General features: G+C 54.0%; 1 protein-coding gene across 1 annotated transcript; it reads left to right on the top strand.

Annotated features, from left to right (window-relative positions):
- Positions 1–1,056: 1,056 nt before the first annotated feature.
- Positions 1,057–18,714, top strand: MMP11 (matrix metallopeptidase 11). Its single transcript, XM_054392750.1, has 8 exons — positions 1,057–1,152; positions 10,447–10,697; positions 11,874–12,017; positions 13,050–13,183; positions 15,990–16,237; positions 16,548–16,761; positions 17,997–18,254; positions 18,581–18,714. Exons 1-8 carry the CDS (start codon positions 1,057–1,059, stop codon positions 18,712–18,714), a joined length of 1,479 nt encoding a protein of 492 aa, XP_054248725.1.
- The last annotated feature ends 1,013 nt before the right edge of the window (positions 18,715–19,727 follow it).

The following is a 19,727-nucleotide window of genomic DNA, read 5'->3' as shown; positions in this document are numbered from 1 at the left end:
TTCTTCTCCCATCTGCTTACCCTCCCCAGTACTTACATCTTTGGTACGGTTCCCATAAAACAAACCATGAACAACTTGATCACAGACAAATAAAACAGTAACACAGCCTAGGATGTCAGGAAGCTTTACCCACTCCCTGCACACCAGCCCAGGCAGCTGGAGATCAAAGTTTTCTTATTTGCATACATTTCTTGAAACAATTTGCAGTTAAACTCAAGTCTACTGAGGGGATGCTGACACAGTCCAGGGCTTGTCCCATAGAAACAACAACTAAGAAACCAGATCTGTGCATTGCTGCCTCCATCTCCAGGTGGCTGAGCAGAGAAAGGCTCTGGCATCTCCAAATTGAGGGGGGAGGGCTGCTCTCTTCCTTCCCCTCCCTCAGCATCCCACACATGGAAAGTCTTCTTGTAAACTGTAAGTGAAGTTCTGGACGCACCCAGAGGGCTTCAGCAGAGCCCTCCACAGGCAAAGCAGGGATGCAGACGTATTTTGTACATAAAGCGCAGAAATTAGTGGGGACTGAGAGGTCTCGGCGGGCACTGAGAGTCTAAGAGGATTGTGGTACTTTTTGGCAGGAGAGGTTAAAGCCACTTTTATACTGCCCCGTTTAAAGCTATCTCAATCCAGACAGAAACCAGTTACAGGACTGGAAGCATCCGACGGCGAGGCAGAGTATCCCTCCCAGGGGAGCAATGCATGGCGCCGGGGACCCCCACGGTCTGCTCTCTGCGGGTGACGGAGGCCAGGGGCCGGTGCAGGGCAGGAGCGGGAGGCGGGGGGGGATCCCGTCCGTCCCGCCCCGCTCCGCCCCGCCACCCCCAGCGGCGGGGCGGAGCGGGGCGGAACGGGCGGGATGCCCCCTCCCGCGATGCCGCCGGGCCGTGTCCCCCCGGCCCCGAACAGCCGCTGCTCAGGGAGAACAAAAGGCAGGAGCGGGGAGGAGGTGCGGGGAGGAGGGCAGGCAGCCACGGGGGGGGGGGAATAAAAGGCTCAGCGGGGACCCCCACCCCCCCCACTCCGCCTCATGTCCGAGCTCTCTTCGCCGCCCCGGTAATGGCCCGTCCGCCGCTGCCCGCCGCCGCCGCCGCCTTGTTGGCCGCCGCTCTGCTGCACTGCGTGCCCGCCGCCCCCGCCCGCCGCCACAAGCCGGTGAGTCGGGACCACCCGGTGCCTTCCTCCGCTCCTCCACGGTGCTCTGTATGTCGTGTGTGTTCCCACCCCGACGAGCCCCAGACGTCCCGCAGCTCTCTGGTAACAGTCCCGAGGGGAGCATCTCCCCGGCCGCCCCGCTGCCGAGCAGGATGAGCTGCCCACCTCCCCATCCATCCGTTCCACCCCTCGAAAGCTGCCCTCGGGATGCTGGCACGGGCAGCACCTCTGGTCCTGGGTTCAGTTTTGGACCCCTCACTGCAAAAAGTATATCGAGGTGCTGAAGCAGGTCCAGAGAAGGGCAACCAAGCTGGTGAAGGGTCTGGAGAACAGGGTTGGTAAGGGGGCAACTGAGGTTGTTTAGGCTGCAGAAGAGCAGGCTGAGGGGAGACCTTCTTGCTCTTTACAACTACCTGCAAGGAGGTTGGAGTGAGGTGGGGGTTGGTCTCTCCTCCCTCGTAACAAGTGATAGGACAAGAGGAAATGGCTTCAAGTTGCACCAGGGGACGTTTAGGTTCGACGTTAGAAGAAAGTTCTTTGCTGAAAGGGTTCTCAAGAACTGGAACGGGCTCCAGTGTTGAATCCCTATCCCTGGGGGCGTTTCAAAGAGGTAGAGATGTGGTGCTGAGGGACATGGTTTAGCAGCAGACTTGGTTGTTAGAGAATGGTTGGATTTGATGATGCTGAAGGTCTTTTCCAACCGAAACGATTCCATGATTCTTCAGAGCAAGCCAGGGAAAAACAAGAAGCCGGACAGGGAGGGTTTAGGAGAGGACACGGGATCCCCCTTCCTTTAAAGGCAGCAGCAGAGCCCTGCTAAAAACACCCCGCGCCGGCTGTGCCGGCAGTTCCGAGAAGTGTTACAGGGAGAGGAGACTTGAGGGATGAATCAAATGCTTCAGGCAGGAGGGGAGCAGCAGGGCTCATTCTTCCTGCTCATGCCTGCCAGATCCCAGCACCTGGGCTAGAGCTGCGAGCAGCGGGGACGGTGGCCGCTGGAGCAGAGCAGCGGCGTGCGGGGAATGCGGGGGCCGGGAGAAGACAGAGAACTCCTTGTGCTGGGGACGCTGCTCTGTTGTAATCGCCTTATTGTGGCCCTGCGCTGTGCCGGCGTGCCATAAAATAATGACAGAGCAAATGCCCGGTAGCAGCCCGAGGGGATTAGTTCAGGTTCCGCCGATGGTTTTATTATCAGCTCTGTCATCTGAGCACTTTCTAACTTGGCTGCTAAATGCGCTGTGGGCTGGGACTTGGCACAGCACAGCCTTGGCCCCCAAGGTGCCTGTGTTGTTCCAGAGGAAATGTCACTGCCCTCGGCTCCGCTCTGCCTCTGAGGAAGGTGAGGGCAAGCGCTTGGGCGGTGACATTCTGCACCCTGCTTAGGACACCGCTCTGCAGATGTCATCTCCATCTGCACGCAGCAAGCGGAGGGGCTGGGAGGACAGAGTTCCACCTGCACAGAGCTGGAGTCTGCCGGTGTCTGCGGGGATGCTGGCTGGGCTGGTGGGTGCCTCATCCTGGTGCTGTGTGCAGGCTGTGAAGCTGCTGCTCCTGGAGGCACCTGCACAGGCTCTGGCCACAGTCTCACTGCTAGCAAGGAATTGTGCAGGATTCCCGGGGAAGGGAGTGCCAGCCTGGGTTTCACACTGTCTGAACTTGGGTCTGCTCCAGCTGCAGCTTGCACTGCTCATCTCCTTTTGCTGACTGACAGCAGAAGTTAGTGGGGCTCATCTGGTTTGGCCACTAACCCTTGAATGGGGAGAGCACATCGAACTGCTGGAGAGCACAGAGTTAATGCAGGGGTTCTGCTCCCAGTCCATCTAATCCACCACCATCACACTCCCGAAGAAGGTCCCCCGAGCTGGCGGTCTGCTGCTCAGAGATGGTTTCTTCCTCATCCCAGGCTAATGCTCTGTTGTGATTCCTAGTACTTTACTCTAGGCTGGAGTAACTCCAGGAGATGATCCTACAGGTATGTTTTGCTCAGGGAACACATTGTGCTTGTGTGTTTGAGCAGCCATCTGGAGCTCAGGTTTCAGATCCATGTATTTCACTCTTTGCAGAGGTGGTGGCTGCCTGGGTTTGGGGTTGGAACTGAACAGGTTTCACAGCCTTTCAAAGAGCAGATCTCTCATCCCCAATGGCTGCCCTTCTGGCTTCCTTATCTGGTGTCTGAAGGTTATTCTGCTGCCTCTGAGGTAAAGCCAGTGGTTGTTTTCACACAGGACATAAGTTGAGAGTAGTGTACCCCATTCCTCTCCTGGCTGGGGTACATTAGTATGGACTGGCTGAAGTGGGACAGCTAGGCTGACAGTGGCCTGTGCATGTGTTTCTGGCCTCAGCCCTTCTCTTCCCTCTCTCACTGGAGAGCTCTGCCATGCCATTGCACATTCACTTCCCTGGCTGCTTTGAGGTTTTCTGAACAAAGAGCTATTTCCCCATGTCTAACAGCATCTAATTTCCTGTCTGGGCACCTTCTGCTCTTGGGTGATGAATGAGAAAGGAGCAAAGGGGCTGAGCTGGGAAAAGAGTGTTGCACTCCTACAAGATAGACAACACTGACTTCCTCGAGCTGTGCAAGTAGATGGGGTGGGGAAGGACCATCCCAGGCAAGGCAGGATGCTGCCCTGTGATGATTTGCTGCTTTAGGAACAAGTCACAGCATCAGTAACTGACAGGGGAGGGAATCAAGGGCTAAGATTCTTTTTGCATCCAGGTTGCAGAAGGACCTGTGTTCTTTGTAGCAAACCCTGCAGATCTCCTTTCCCTTTACATTAACGCCTAAAGAAAGGAAGAGAAAACTGAGAGCAGAACAGAGGCTGTGCCTGCTGTCCACTGCAAAAACTCGAGAACAAAAGCTCCGCAGTCCTCGGGGCAGTGCAGGCGCAGACACAGAATTCCTGCATTGCTCTCGGCTCCCCTGGGAAATCGGAGCCAGTCCCTTTGCCGGGAAACTCTCTCTCTCCGGAGAAGCGGCGGGCACCCTCCCAGCTGCCAGCGTAGTCCCTCGGGAGCTGCATCTTGCAGCTGTCACCCCGACCCCGGCAGGTTCTGCCCTGGAAGCACGGTGCCCGGGAGCCGGGGAGGCTGCCTGCCTGCTTGCCTCGCCCGGGGCTCCGGCAGCTGCCGCCGCAGGAAGGGTTTGATTTGCTCTCCTTGCTTTGGCTGTTCAAACACAGCAGTGAGCGCTGGGGTAATTTTAGGCGTGTTTATCCTCTGCTCTGGGAGGGACTAAAGACACATGTAAGCAGTTAGTCTCCAGCGGCTTTGTGGGTTTGTGCTTTCACATGCAACATACAAGCACAGCCTGCGGTGTGGCAAGACTGAAGGTGTGCAGCTGGCAAAGTGGGCTGGAGAGGAAGGAGGGAGCAGGGAGGAGCGAGGCCCTGTGGGGAGGATCCCCCCCACTCCAGCTCATGCATATCCTGCCCTTCCTTGGCAGAGGAAGATGTGAGCTGTGTAGGTCTGGTTTTAAAAGTATCTTCCATGGGAAAAAAACTGTCCTGAAGAGAATTTTCACACCAGAGATGCTGTCAGCTCTCTTCTGCTAATCCCCAGCACACAGGCAGGTAGATGAAGGGCTCCTGGCTATTCTTACCCTGGGGATGGCTGAGTGCTGCTCAGCCATGAATGGAAGCACTGCTGAGGCTGCCATAGCTGTACAGCCAAATGAAAAACAGAGCACTTCAGGGTTTCACTGGAGGCCACAAAGGTGTTTTTGAGATCCTGCTGCAGATGAGACCCACAAAGATGGAGAGGTGAGCAGACCTCCCTCCTTTTAGTGGGATTTGTGCAGGAGAGAGACATTACCATCTCACAAAGGTGGCTCTGTGAAAAATAGTGGAGGGCAACTCCTCCCAGACAGCTCCAAGAGAATGGGCAGGGACACAATGCTTGTCTCATGGGTTTGGAGATGCCACCTGAGCAGAATGTGCTCCTTTATGGTAGAACATCCCTCTATAGCTCTGGAGAGGGCTGCAGTGTGCCAGGTGGGAGAAGTCCTGGCTGTTGTATTGGGGCTGGGCACTGATAGCTCATTGCTCACCCAAACTTGGATGGGATTGCACAATGAACAAAACATCTTAACCTCCTTCCTCCTCTGCCTGGAGTCCTCCTCTGCTGCATCCTAGAGCAGTTGCTTGGTTTCAAGGGGATTTCTAGGTCATAAGGGCTTTTGAAACCTTTTGCTATCCCAGCATCCTGGGGCTTGTTTGCTTTGTACTCCTGCTTCTGGCACACTGTTGCTTGGGTGACACCAGCAGCTTGGTGGTGGTGTTTTTGATGGACTAGACTCACAAACTGTCATGTAATTAAAGTGTCTGATAATCAAAATAGTCCTGCAGTGTTTATTCATTTGCCTTCTCTTTTTACATCAGAGCCTGGGTCCTCTCTTTCTCTCCATGGGCAAAAACATTTGCAGTCCATCATGTTTCATGTTCCACATTGCTTAGGAAAAATAAACATTTTTCTTCTCTTGTTGCCAACAACAACTACCACCAAATAATCCGGAAACAAACTGTCAGGCCCCAGGAGGTAGTGCCTGATGGTGCCACGGAGTATGGGAAGCAGAGAGCAACCTCCAACTGTGTATGCAAGGCCAGTCCTGTAGCAGAAGTAGTTAGTGTAAGCAAAGGATTCATAGTTAGAGGCGTTGTGAGACTCTATCTTGTTCTGGGGGAGGTAGGATAAACCTGGAGGCTTTGTCTAGGCATTGTTTGCCTAACTAACAAAGCCTTGAGCCAGGAGCATGCTTAGCTCAGGGTCTGACCAGGTCACAGACATAATCTATTTCTGCCCTGAAATTTCAGCTGCAGCATTAGAACCTTCTGAGAGCAGTCTGCTTCTGGGACAGAACCTGGCTAGAATGGGGCTGGCTTCAGTTTTACCACTAACCATCAGTTATTAGCTGCACATTCAAGTCCAAGCCCTGCAAATCCATGCTGGGCTGAGAGGCAGCCTGGCCAAAAAGCCAACCATGGTACTCTGTGCATCAGGACCACAGTGCTGATCTCAGACAGGAACATTGCTGCAATCTGTTAAGGGGCTGCAGAGCCTCTGGGGGCACAGCCACCCCACAGCAGACAGAAATGGGATGAGAGAACTGTCTTACATGAGAACCTGCAGGATAAAAGCATCTCTGCTTTCCTTCCCCACCTGCTGAACTAAAGGCAGGAGGCTTATAGGTAGGAGTTGGATAATGCTCCTGGCCAGAGAGGCAGCAAGCACTGAAGCCTTGACAAACACTGAGTAACAGAAGGAAAAAGCAGGGAGAAATGGAAAAGCAGCAGCAGAAGGTACAGGGAGGTGGCAATAATGCCCATGATAGAAAAGGAAACAACCCCCAATGACAAGGGAAGTACCCAAGACTGATGAGATTTGTGTTGCAACTTGTCCAGTCACTCCTGTCTGACAGGGAGGGGGGTCTCCTTTCATGTGTCTGCTGAAGAAGCAGACAGGAGCCCAGGTAATTAGGTGCACAACAGAGGAGACAAGTTTAAGTTCAGGGCAGGCAGCACAGGTTGGACTCAGGCAGAGGAGGGCACTGGGTTTGTCAAGTACCAGGTACTAGCCTCACTCCTGAGGTTATCTGCTCTGCTGCCCTGGCTGCTTCTCCTCCTGGGAAGCTCTGGAGGGCAAGTGCTGCCCAACACAATGAGGTTAAAGATGCTTCTGGCTCCTTGGGATGGCTGGGATACTTCCTGGGAAGCTTGGCTGGTGTTCATCTGGTCCAGGCAGACCCATAAGTGATGGCTGTTGTATCACAACACTTGAGGGCTGATAAAGCTGTGAAGAACTGAGTTGGCAGTCAGAAACCTCTGCTGTGATTTCTGCTTTCCCACTGGATCTGCTGTTTCCCTTCTGTTCCCTCTCAGCCTTTCAATCACAAAGCTGCAGGAAAAGGCACTTTCTTTACAAAGAGCTGTGGCCAGCCTGCAGCATGGCCTTCTTCATGTATAGCTTTGCTCCTCTGCTGTCCTCACTGCCCTCAGTCCCTACCTTCAGGCCTGGCAGCCCCTCTGCCCTCCTGCTGTGCAAACACTTTGCTGCTCGGTCTCCATCGCTAAGCCCTGGCCTCTTCCCTTGCCTAAAAACTGTCCCCATGCCCAGCAGCCAGCCCTGACTGCAGGTTGCGCTGGAGAGATCAGTGCACCTGGCTGCACACACTCAGCCAGAGGCTCAGATCCAGCTCTGCACTCAGCTGGTCTGAATGCCTGCCCTGGACTGCAGGCATGTCCCTTTGCTTTTGTCTTCAGTAATCCTTTTGCCTCTGGTGGTGGGATGAGAGGAGTGGGGATGCCTTTGGTAGCTACCCAGCAGCCAGTGCCCTCCTCATCCTCTCTTTACAGGTCTGTACCAGATTCAGCAGCAGCACAGTCCTAAGCAAACCCCTGAGCACACAACTGGGGCTTGGAGAACAAAGCAGGATCTCACCAGGAGAGGGTGGCTTCAGCACTAGGTGGGCAGGATGCAACCTTAAGTGAGAGGACATTATCTAAGCCTTGGGGAAGTGCCTACAGTGAGGTGTGTCCAGCCAAGGAGATCAGAATCTCCAGCCTGACGTATCTCCTGAGCATTGTTTGGCAAAGTGATTTCTGTCTGTCACATTTCCCCTTCCAGGCTGTGCCTGCAGTGGCATTTTCCAGCCCTTTCCTGCCATGGTGTTAATGGCAGTGCAGTGACGACAGGGAGAGAGCCTCTGTTTGTCCAGGGGCACAGCTGGGCAGCAGGGCAGGTCCTGCCTCCTGCCTCCACCCAGAGGAGTTTGCAGGGCCACGCTGTGTCCCCTCCCAAGGTCAGGTCTCTGGCAGAGGACAGGCAGGAGCAGGGAGGGTGCTGCCTAGGGCAAGGAGGGGCTTGGATGGCTGGAAGCTGGGATTCACGCCAGTAGCCTTGAGCTAACTGAAGAGGGGAGAGAAGAATCTGCCGCTGAACATGGGATGACTCAGGGTGAGAAGGAAACAGGCAGTTCCTCTTCTCCCTGCTCCTGCTCAGGGTGATCATGTTCAGTTTATGCCAGTATCCCCAGCTGGTAAAGCAAAAACTGGTTTGCTGGGGGACCAGGGGCTGTGCCTAATGTAGCCAAAACCAAAGAAACAGGAGTAAACCCATCTGGGTCAGCTTCAGCCCACTCACCTACATGGGCAACTCCTGAGGGTTTCCCAGTGCTTCCAGTTCCTTGGGTGGCAGGCTCTTGAGTACACCCAGGAGCAAGGAACCAAGCAACCTGCCAGGCTGTGCTTAGGTGACACCACTTGGCAGAGTCTCAGTGGGGCTGGGATCAAAGTGTTGGCCAGGACATGAACTTTATCAGCTCCTCCTGCCAGCTGTCCTGCACAGGAACTATCTGCCAGCCCAGGCAAGGTGCCAGGTGGCTCTTAGACATCTCCTCTTAGAGAGACAGGTACCTCTGGCCTGGCGGGGCTCCAGCAGTCAGCAGGAACAGCCTGGTGCAGGCTCCCCTGGGATGGGCCAACCTGTGCCCCTTTCTGCCACTAAACCACTGGATGGGTTCTCAGTGCCATGGCTGATGGCTTGGGTAGGCTTTGCTGTTCAGGATGTAAAACAGCTTCCTCTGTCTGCAGGTGTTGATGGTGCAGTTCCCATGGTATGTGCAAGTGCACTGAGGCACCAGGATTGGGTTGATGGTTTCTAAGGCAAAGGCTGGCAAGTGCCAAGCCACCAAGAGTGTCTAGCTGGCTGGGGAGGACAAGCCAGCAGTGGTAACAGAGAGATGAAAAGCTGGACACCTAAACTGCACCTTGTGTGAGCTCCCTGGCTCCTTTGTCCCTCTGTGCATCGCTCAGAGGCACAGGGCCACTGCGGGGCTGAGAGCTCGGTCGTGGAATTAATGCCAAGGGCTTCACACTTCATTCCAGCCTGCATGAATGGCTTCATTGTGGGAGCAGAGTAGTGGCAGCACGTGGATTACATGGCATCATGGCAGCTCTGGCATCCTGCCATCCTGAGCTTCGTGTCCCCAGCAGGGCAGCCAGCACAGCTGGCCTGGAACAAGGCAGCATGGGAAAGAAGGGGACCCCTAAACCCTGGGTCCTTCTGGAGACCTGTGGGATGCAGCCTGCCTAACCAAGAAGAGATGTGGCACTGCTGCATCTCCAGCATCCTGACATTTGCCCTGCACAGGATCAGGTTGAAATGTCTGTGTTTGGACCTCTGGCTTGTGCAGCATGGTGACAGAGGGACCAAGTGTCTCTTACTTCATGTGCCTCACTTGGCTCATGTTTCATGGTGGTCCCATAGCCCTGCTGTCACCTAGGGAACCAAAGGAACTCAGCTAATTAGCATTAATGAATGTTGCTGAGAGGAATTGTGTTTTGCCAACTAAGTGTGGGGGTGCTCAGGTGATATTATCCCCAAGCAAAGTCACAGGTGCAGTGAGGCAGGGGGGTATGGTCCTGTCCCTTCCTCAGGTAGTGATAGGGGCTGTTGCTCTCTGCATCATGGGCTGGGTTCAGTCACTTACCAGATCCCTATGTCCTGCTCTCCAGCTTGCAATGTGGCTCTCTGTGCTGAGAGCCCGCTCACCATGCCAGGACAGCAAGGGGACACCATGGAAGCATCAATGGTGAGCACAAGCGTGCTGGGGATTAAAGACTTCTTCCCACTAATGTCACCTCTATCCAGGGCTGGGAGAGAATAAAGGATGGATATAAACTACAGCACAGGAAGTTCCACCTCAACGTGAGGAGGAACTTCTTCACTGTGAGGCTCACAGAGCACTGGAACAGGCTGCCCAGAGAGGTTGTGGAGTCTCCTTCTGTGGAGACTTTCCAGCCCCCTCTGGATGCATTCCTGTGCAACCTGTGCTGGATTCTCTGGTCCTGCTCTGGCAGGGGGTTGGACTGGATGATCTTTGGAGGTCCCTTCCAACCCCTAACAGCCTGTGATCCTCTGTGATCCTATGATGTATGGCAAAGGGGGAGAATTTAGTCCCTAGTGATTTGCTTCATTCTTGAAGGGTCTGGTTCTCATCCACAGCTTGCAAAAGCATTTCCTGCCGGCCAGCTGCCAAGGCAAAGTGGGACAAAAATAGCCCAGTGCTTAGGGGGTGCCATGGCATGACAGTGCCTCACCAGGTGTGACCTGGCTTTCGAGTAGCAGGGCCCAAGGAATGGAGGGTGCTTGTGGGGAGCAGTTTGTAGCCTAGCAGCAAGGAACAGCCCCAGGCCGAGGTGGAACTCACCGGTGCGGGACTGCTGTGGGCAGGCATTAGCCGGCGGGATCAGGACGTCTCTTTGCAGACCCTCAAGTCACAGCTTTACTTTTCCCTTTTAGGACGTGTCCCGAAAGCATCACACCTGGAAGGAGCAGAGTCATTGGCTGTCGTCCTTGCTGAACGCGGTGGGGACCGGTGGGCCTGCCAAGGGCTTCCCGGGGCGTGTGGAGGAGCAGGCGGCTCGCTGGAACCCGCCCCGCTGCGGTGTCCCGGACCTGCCGGTGCTGCCGGATGGCCAGAACGGGCGGAACCGGCAGAAGCGGTTCGTCCTCTCCGGCGGGCGCTGGGACAAGACCGACCTCACCTACAAGTAAGAGAGGCCCGAATGAGCGTCAGGCTGATTCGCTTCTCCCCCCCCAGACCGCTCAGCCTGATGTTGCCTGCGGCACAGCGCACTCCGACGTGACCACAAAAGCTGGAGGGCAGCCAAGGGGGCCACAGGCTGAGCCACCAGCACCTCCACATCCCCTCACACACGCGGCTCCCATAAACGCAGCTGCCCGTCCCCGCTGCCCACACACATTCCAGACAGCCACTGCAGCCCCCCTCTGTCTGTCTGTCCCGCAGCAGCACCCACCCCTGCATCAAACCCCTGACAGCCTCCACCACCAGCTCCTCTTCTGCTGTGCCTTTGCCCCCAGAGCCACCCCGCTGTGGGCTCACCTCACAGTTTATGTTAAAAAGAGCTCTTTGCTCAGCTGTTGTTGACGTTCCCATAAACACCACTGCAATGTCAAGTTTTGCACGGATCACCCCACACCTTCTCAGTTGAGAATCTGCTTGACAAGCTTGAGGAGCATTTGTGCTGCCTCCCCACAGGGGCATGAGTGGAGAAGTGAGCACACTCATATGGACCTTGACAGCATGGAAATCTTCTTTCTAGCTAAGAAAATGCAGGAGATAGCTCCTCATAGCGTTAGGGGGCTGTAGGTAATGAAAAGGCATCTTCCTTTTTTTTCCCCCTTCTGTCCAACAGTGTTAAGAACATAGCAGAGAGGAACACACCCCACCAGTGTGAATGGAAGAGGAGGGGAGCTCACTCTGAGACAGACCTTACAGTCTGCTTATGTTAGAGGAGGGCAGAAGAGGCAGCAGCTGCTCTGAGTGAGCCCAGGTTTCCAGGGTGAAAAATGCAGAGACTGAGAAATCACATCACACCACTTTCCAGGCACCTCTGTGGGGGTGGACTCATGGGGGACAGACTTAGGAAATGTCACAGCACTTCACTCCAGGAAAATACAAAGCCCTCCTGGAAAGCTCCCTCCCCACCCACCAGTGAAAGTGTTTCATCACTGATGGGATTTATCTGCTGCACATCTTGCTTGGCAGAGGGTACCAGAGCAGTTCTTATATGGATTGGAGATGTCCTGGTGCTGAGAGAGGGGCAGCCCTAGTGACACTGATCCCACAGCTAGCACCTTAATGGCAGCAGTGCCCATGGGACAGCGGCTGAGCTCTCCTCATCCACTGTCTTGTTGCCATTCAGAATTATCAGGTTCCCATGGCAACTTGTAAAAGCTAAAGTGAGGAGGACCATCGAGGAGGCTTTGAAAGTCTGGAGCGATGTGACCCCGCTGACCTTCACGGAGGTGCAGGAGGGACGGGCTGACATCGTCATTGATTTCACAAGGTGAGCCTGGGGAGGGGCAAGCAGCACCCTCCCCCTGGGGCAGCCTCACACACAAGACCCCCCAAGCCTCCAGAAAGAGCAGAGAGCTGCCAGCACACAACTTAGGCATTTAATGGAGGCTTGTATTTATGCTTTCAAACACTGGGATTCTTTTTTCTTTTTTTTTCTCTTTCTTTTTTTTTTCTTCCTGTCAGTTGTGGGCTGCTTGGTATAAGTGCAGCTGTTCCGTGCTGGCTGTGCACAGTACCCTGTCTGATCATTCATTAATTTTCCTGGTATATTTACGTTTCTCTGCCCACAGGCTGTTTTCCAAAGTGTTTGTTTTGACTTTCCATCCTCAGGTCCTCCATCCTGTCCCTTGACTGAACAACGAAACTGTCTGCTGAAAGACAAATATAGTTTCTTGGTTAAATTAATCTTGGCTCCTGGCCTGAAACTAAATTTGGCAAAATACTGATGGGGCAAAGACTTCCCTCTGCTGCGTGCTCGCACAGAGCTAATACAGGCAGTGGAGACCATCCAAGCAGTGATGTGATTTGCATGCTGTGTATTTGCCTGTGCTTCCCTCAGCTCTCTGAAGTGGCCACATCTCTCATGGGTTTCCCTCATTAGCCAACAGTGGGCTTGGCTTGAGTGAGGAGCTGAGGCTTTGGCTGGATTTGCTGCTGGCTGCCCTTCCATGTCCCCCTACCACACAGCTACTTCGACTTAATCCTAGCCTCAGCAGTCAGCTTCTTAATTCTTTAAGCTCCAGGGCCAGCTTTGGACTGGAAGCTGAACAGAGGGAGGAGGGAAACACCCCTGAGAAAACATGAATTCCCAAGGGCTTGGTGTGACTGAGCTCTGCTTCCTCGGTGACCTGATCCAGAAGGGGGTTTGTGGCAATCAGAAGAGCTCTGAGCAGTTGATCTGAACTAGTGGGATAAAATTGGGATGGGAGTGAGAGCTGCTGTCCCCTTCCAGTGGCTCCCCACCTTTGTTGACCAGAGGTACACAGCCCTTTGCCTGAGGTGCCACATGTCTTCCCTGCAGGTATTGGCATGGAGACAACTTACCTTTTGATGGGCCTGGAGGGATCCTGGCCCATGCCTTCTTCCCCAAGACACACCGGGAAGGAGATGTCCACTTTGACTATGATGAGACCTGGACGATTGGGAACAACCTGGGTATGGTACTCCTTTGGGGAGGGCAGCTGTGCATGCTCCAGGATGCTTATCAGTGTGCTTGGAAATGATTCCATTGTGGTGTGCACCAGGACCCTGTAAAAGTGAGAGGCAGCAGGCATTTCTGTGGTGTGCACTGTCATCTCCCATCTCCACCATTTACAAGCCTACTGTTAGTGTTCTGGTCTTTTCTTGATGTCTTTCAGCCACAGCAAAGACTGTGCCCAGCATCAGGACTCTGGTGGGCTACCCCTGGGCTCCTCTGTCCAGCCACATGCCCTGCCACTTGGGAATTGCACCTAGCATTGGCAGGAGCCATTAGAATAAATCAGGGAAAAGATGAAGGGAACCAGAGGTTGAAGCACTGGAGCAGAGAGCTGTCTTCCAAAGTAGAGCCTCAGCCCCAATCCTTGCACATACTGTTCACCATCTGCCCTCAGACAAGTCCATAAAGGGAAACCACCCAGGCTCCAGCTCTGTCCCTGTGGCCTGGGAATGCTCTGACTATAAACAATGTCACATCAAGGCTCTTTCCCCCCCCCCCCCCCTTTTTTTTTTCTTTTTGCTAATAATAGGTCCAAGCTGGTAGCTCTCTGCTTGGGCACTCAGGGTCTGGTGTCACAGTATCTCATGAGATACTGCAGTACCCCTGAGACCGTCTGGATCAGTGCCCAAAACATCAGTTTCTGGAAGACCCACAAAAATTAACCCACATCAGCCCTTCCTCCTCCTTCCCAGTTTATCTGCAGGGACATTGAAACAATCACAAAGCCCAAAGTTAAATCCCTGTCTCTCCGAGGGTTCCCAACCATTTTGCCCACATCAGCGTTCAGGGCTCAGATGGACTCTGCCAAAGTCCACATCATGATCACCTGTACACCAACTTGACTCTACATGGGACACAGGACCACTATGTCTCTGCCTGTGCTCCTGCTGACCCAAAACGAGAACCACAGAGGACCAGAGCTTTCTGCAGAAGTGGTTTTGCTCCTGAGAGAAGAGTGGGCTCTGCCTTTTCATCCTCTGTCAGGGCTGCCTGTGCTGTTGGAAGAATTTCCTCCATTCTCCCACAAAGAGTGTCTGAGGCAAACCAGGAACTGAAAACGAGTGGTAGCTCCCATCAGAATCCAGCCCTACTCCATGGCCTCCTCCCCCACCACATCTTCCATAAATAAATGTTGTAAAAGCTCTTTACAGCTAATTGCCCTTTAACGTGCTGAAGAGAGCTTTATGATATAAACATGGATAAATCCTTGACTCAGCTCTCAGTGAGACAGGAAAATCTTTAGCCTCCTTTTACAGGTGGGAGAGCAGAAGTACAAGGAGGGCTAACGTGTGCCCTGGGGTCACCCCAAAACCATGCAGGAAGTGGGATTCCACGTGGAGGACCTTCTGTGAAGGACACAGAGATGGTCTCCAGCATAGCTCCTTCAGGCACGCTGTAGTTCACCTCCCCTGGATAATCTGACAATAGCACAGCTGATCTGCCAACACTGGAAAGCATCAAGTGAAGAGCCTGCCAAGCTAAACAGAAGTGCCTGAAAGTTTGTAATAAATCACTGACACAGAAATCTCTTTCTCAGCTGACCTACATGTGTTGATTTAATTGGGTCAGTGCCGTGCAAGTTCAGTGCTTCAACATCAAGCCAACCAGCAGCAGAGAAAGACAGAGGCTCACCTTCCCCTCCACCCTTCCCAGGCCTTCCTCCCAGCCACATCTCCCTTGTCCTGTCCCATCCTGGTGTTGAGAAGTGACCTGCTCCTCTGGAAGCCAGCAGGGAAATCCTGCCTGGAGCAGCATGGCTGGCTGACTCACAGCCCTGCCTTTCTCATCACTTGGGCTCTATCTTGGAGGATTTCTGGCTGAAGGCAAGTGAATGAATATGTTGGGACTTGTCAACAAACAGCCTCTGCTCACAAGCTTTGCTGCTTAGTATGCCTTCACTTCCAGCTTGCCCTGGAATTTACCGACTTCAAAAAAGGATCCACAGAAAGCTAAAGACCACCTGCCAAATGACACATTTTTGCACACTGAGATCCACTTCCCCTAGCACACCCTCCCCCTACCACGTTCCCCACCCTCCTTTTCTAAATGCTCCAGGTCATGTATTCATGGTCTTCCATAAATCTTCTTGAACCTGGTGAAGGGCCAGGGCCTTGACACTGGATCAGTTTTGATGGATTTATTTCTAAACGTCAGCTTCTTGAGGCGACCCACACACAAGAAATGAGCCCCCTCTGCTGTCTGTGTGACAACAGCCATCGGCAAGTTTTGTTCCCTTGCCGAGTCTGGTGCCTTCCTCACTGGAGGTGATCTAAAAGGGACCTGACACCCTGTGGCTGCAGCCAAAATCTGCTGGGTGGACAAACCCCGACCTTACCACCCATCACCTACATCTATGGGCCAGACTTCCTTCTCTGTGCAAACTTCTCTCTTCCAAAAGCACAAGGAAAAATTCTCTTCCTGGTAGCTGATGGAGGTGCAGGAGTCCCCGGTGATAGATTCAGAGATTATCGACATGCCCAGGCTAACACCTGAGTGTATGAATTCACTCACAGTGCTCCTCAACCAATGGATCCCTTAATTGTGCTCTTTGCTTAAAAAAGCACACAAGCAATGCCTGGGAATAACAAGCTGGGAGCACCGTGGTGGAGGGAGGTTTCCCTTGTGTTAGAATCCCACACTCCAGTGCATTGTCAGTGGCTGGTAATGGGTAGAAGTGAACCCGAGGCAGCTGTCTGCTCTGCAGGTGTGCCTTGCCCATGGCACACCAGCAGCCCAAACCTCTCCCACCTCTTCCCTTTGCAGGCACTGACCTCCTGCAAGTGGCTGCTCATGAGTTTGGCCACGTCCTGGGCCTGCAGCACACGGCTGTCTCCAAGTCCCTGATGTCTCCTTTCTACATCTTCCGCTACCCGCTAAGCCTGAGCGAGGATGACAAGCAGGGCATCCAGTACCTCTATGGGAAACCCAAACTGCATCCCAACCCAACCCCAACTCAGCCATCAGAGCTCCCCCAGCCAGACCTTGAAACGAACGAGATCACCAACGTGGAGGTGAGTGCACAGCTTGGCCATGCCCTCCTTGAACACCACAGCTGGGAGGCCAGCAGCAGGCTTACACACGGTGTCTTCCACCCACCGTGCTGCTAAGCCTCTGTCTGTGCCTGCGTCAGTGTGAGCTGAAATTCCCCCCACACCAACCATCAAACCATCACAGTGCCCCACGGCTGGCACTGCCACCCAGCCTGGGACGTGTGGGGAGGGGCATCAAAGTGGCTGAAGGCAGGGCAGTTGCCTGGACACAGGCTGAGTGAGGAGGATTGCTCCCAGCAGTGCAAGGAGCTGACAGGCCATGCTTTGGCAGCCTGCGCAGCCCCAGGCCTGCGGCACAGCTTTCGACGCAGCGGCCACCATCCGAGGGGAGCTCTTCTTCTTCAAGTCTCGCTATGTCTGGCGGCTGCGGGCCAGGAAGCTGCAGGACGGCTACCCAGCTCTGGCCTCCCGCCACTGGCAGGGGATCCCCAGCTCTGTCGATGCCACCTTCGAGGACCCTCTGGGCAATATCTGGTTTTTCCAAGGTAAGAAAGAGTTTGGACTGGGATCAGACAGCTTAGAAATGCATCTCCTTCACTTAAGGATATTCAGGACCCAACAAGTTCCTGGGAGGATGAATTTTCTGGGCTTTCTCGGCAATCCCATGATCCTTGCTAGTGGTTTTCTTCTCTGTTGAAGCTTTTTAGCAGATTTTGAGAGGGGAAGAGAGAAGGAGGGTCACTTTTATATTAGACACAACCACAATATCCCATTCTCCTCCTCAGGAACACAAAGATTTGTTTTGAGTCTTTGCCCTGGCACTGCTGCTGGCAGAGAAGGAGGGAAACACTTGCTCCATCTCTCCAGCTGTTCTGGGAAGCACTGCGCCAGAAGGAAGCCCCAGGCGGCTTCACCAGTTATGAAACTCCCTTACCTGTGCCCCCAAGGCCCTGCTCAGGGAAGGGATATGGTCTTCTCTGCTCCTCAGAGACTTGGATGTGGAGCTTCCCCAAAACCTTGAGACTGAATGAGCCTACAGGGAGCCTGTGTGCAGAGCCAGGCAACCTCCATTCACCACAGAGATTAAAAAACATCATTCTGGCCAGCTCTGGAGTTCAATAAACTCAACTTCATCTCCAGTGTTTTCTCTGCTGCTCCAAGTATAGGGGTGCATGCCCTGCCTGTGCCCTGTGACACCGAGGTACCAGCAGTGCTCCTGCACAGATTGCTAAGCACCTGACCAGCATGCAGGGACTTACAAGGCTAAAATTGGCAGGCTCCTAGCACAAGCTGAAATGAGATAAGGGGAAAGTATTACAAGCCTTAGGCTAATTACAGAGATTCCCATTTTAATCTAATCTGGAAATATGCTTCCAGTCTCCACTTCAGCTTGGCAACTTCTTGCTGGTTTCTGTAGCTTGCTCCTTTATAGCCACGTGCCCCCTCTGTGCCTCTGCATGCCCACTTATGTTCTCCTCCAAGCACTGAGTTTGCAGGGCAGAGGCTGGTGCCTCCAGCCAAGTCTTTTATTATAACTCCCCCAAACAGACCTGGTCTTCCTCATCCCACCAGAGACACCCCTGGGTTCAATCTAAGTGGGAAGTCAACTCCTCACACTGAGGGCACTTTGGGTCATGGAAACTGGTGGGGTTTTTGACTCTCAGGCACAGCTTTCTGAGGGAGCTTTGCCAAGGCACCAGCTCCAGCTGCACAGATCACTGCCAAATTATCAGACACCAAAATGCTTCTCACTCTTTGTCTGCCTTTATCTCTTTGCCAGATTCTCAGTACTGGATTTATGACGGTGAGAGACGGGTATCTGGTCCCACCTCAATCACAGAGCTGGGCCTCCCTGCATCCCCTGTGCAGGCAGCTCTAGTGTGGGGGGCTGAGAAGAACAAGATCTACATCTTCAGTGGAGGCAACTACTGGCGCTTCAACCCTCGCACCCGCCAGGTGGACAACATCTACCCCCGGACCATGGCTGACTGGCGAGGCGTCCCTCAGGAGATTGATGCAGCTTTTCAGGATGAGTTTGGTCAGTGCAGCAGGGACACAGCCTGCCCTGGGGTGGGCACTCAGACTGGCACCACTGCCCAGGTGGAAGAACTGGGCAGATTTAGACATTTGGTAGTAGTAGACATGGCCCAGCCACGGCACATGTCAGAGAGAGAGAGGCAGCTCCTTCCCAGCAGGTAGGGAACTGAGGCTTCTCCCATAAAAGTGAGAAGTTTAATGGTTATTAAATGTAACACTCAACAGCTGCCTGATAGAGGGAATTCAAACTTCTGACCAAGAATGCTAGCAAAGAACTCTGAGCTGTGCCAGCCCTGTCTCCCCTAATCTTTCCTCTTTCACCCACAGGTTTTGCCTATTTCCTGAGAGGCCGAGATTACTGGAAGTTTGATCCAGTCCAGGTGAAAGTGCTGGAGGGCTTCCCACGCCAGATCAGCCAGGACTTTTTCAGCTGTACACCTGCCTCCAACTCCTTCAGATGAGGGGGATGCCTGTGTCCTCCGTGCTCCTCTTTCATCACCCTTACTTCCAGCATCCATACAGAGGCTTCTCTCTGCCATTCCTGGCTTCCTTCCAGGCTCATCATCTGACACAACATGTGCCTGCCACAACAACTGACAAAGTTTTTGCTCCTTTCAAGTTCCAGCAGCCCCAGCTTCAGTTGCTATCAATGTAAAAGCATCTGCCATGTTCTTTGCAGGCAAAAGCAGCCACTTAAATGTTCATGTGGCCATGCTCTCCCAGCAATAGGATCCCAAAAGCCATCAAGCCAGCCTGGAATGGGATCACTTTCCTGCCTAATCTGGACTCCATCCTGTAGAACTGATCTGACATAATTTCCTATGTTTACATAGCTGACAGCAGCCTTTGCAGCTCCAGACCTCGGCCTGGGAGGAGGGCTTCCAGTGAGACCGCTTCCCTCAGCCTTAGCCAGGGCCTTTAAAGGACACTGACTGTACCCGTGGAGGAGTGCAGACGTGCGGCTGCTGCCAGGGTCACCTCACCGGGGCTGCACCGGTGACGGCCAGGACCCTACCGCAGCCCTAGTCCCGCTTTGATGTTGTATCACCGGTATGCCTTAGGATTTTATACCGATTTGTACATAGCCAAGGGGCCCTCTTCCTCCCACGGTGCTGGGTGCCAGTGCTGGACACTGGCCCGTCACTCTCTGTGCTCGGACCGAGTTCGGGTCCCCACCCTGGCTTGTTCACCACTGCACCGGCCGGTCTCGTCCCGCCGTTCACCGGCCGACACGGTGCAGCCCCACTCCGGCTCTTTGCACACCCCTCCAGGCTACATCACCCAATGCCAAAGAACTCAACGGGGCTGCTTCCAGGTTCTTCCCTTTTCACTTTTCAACTGGCCCCGTGTCTCCCTCGCCGTTCCCCGCCGCGGGTGAGCGGCTGGGGCGACAGCGCAGCTGGCCCGGTGCCCGACGCCCCGGGATGGGAGCAGGGGGGGAGGTGCGGTGCCGGCCGCCGGTGAGCGGTCGGTG

The sequence above is a fragment of the Indicator indicator genome, chromosome 26, assembly GCF_027791375.1.
Source record: "Indicator indicator isolate 239-I01 chromosome 26, UM_Iind_1.1, whole genome shotgun sequence".
Taxonomy (NCBI): Eukaryota; Metazoa; Chordata; class Aves; order Piciformes; family Indicatoridae; genus Indicator; species Indicator indicator.
The sequence above is the reverse complement of the archived record's forward strand: the minus strand, read 5'-3'. Positions and strand labels throughout refer to the sequence as shown.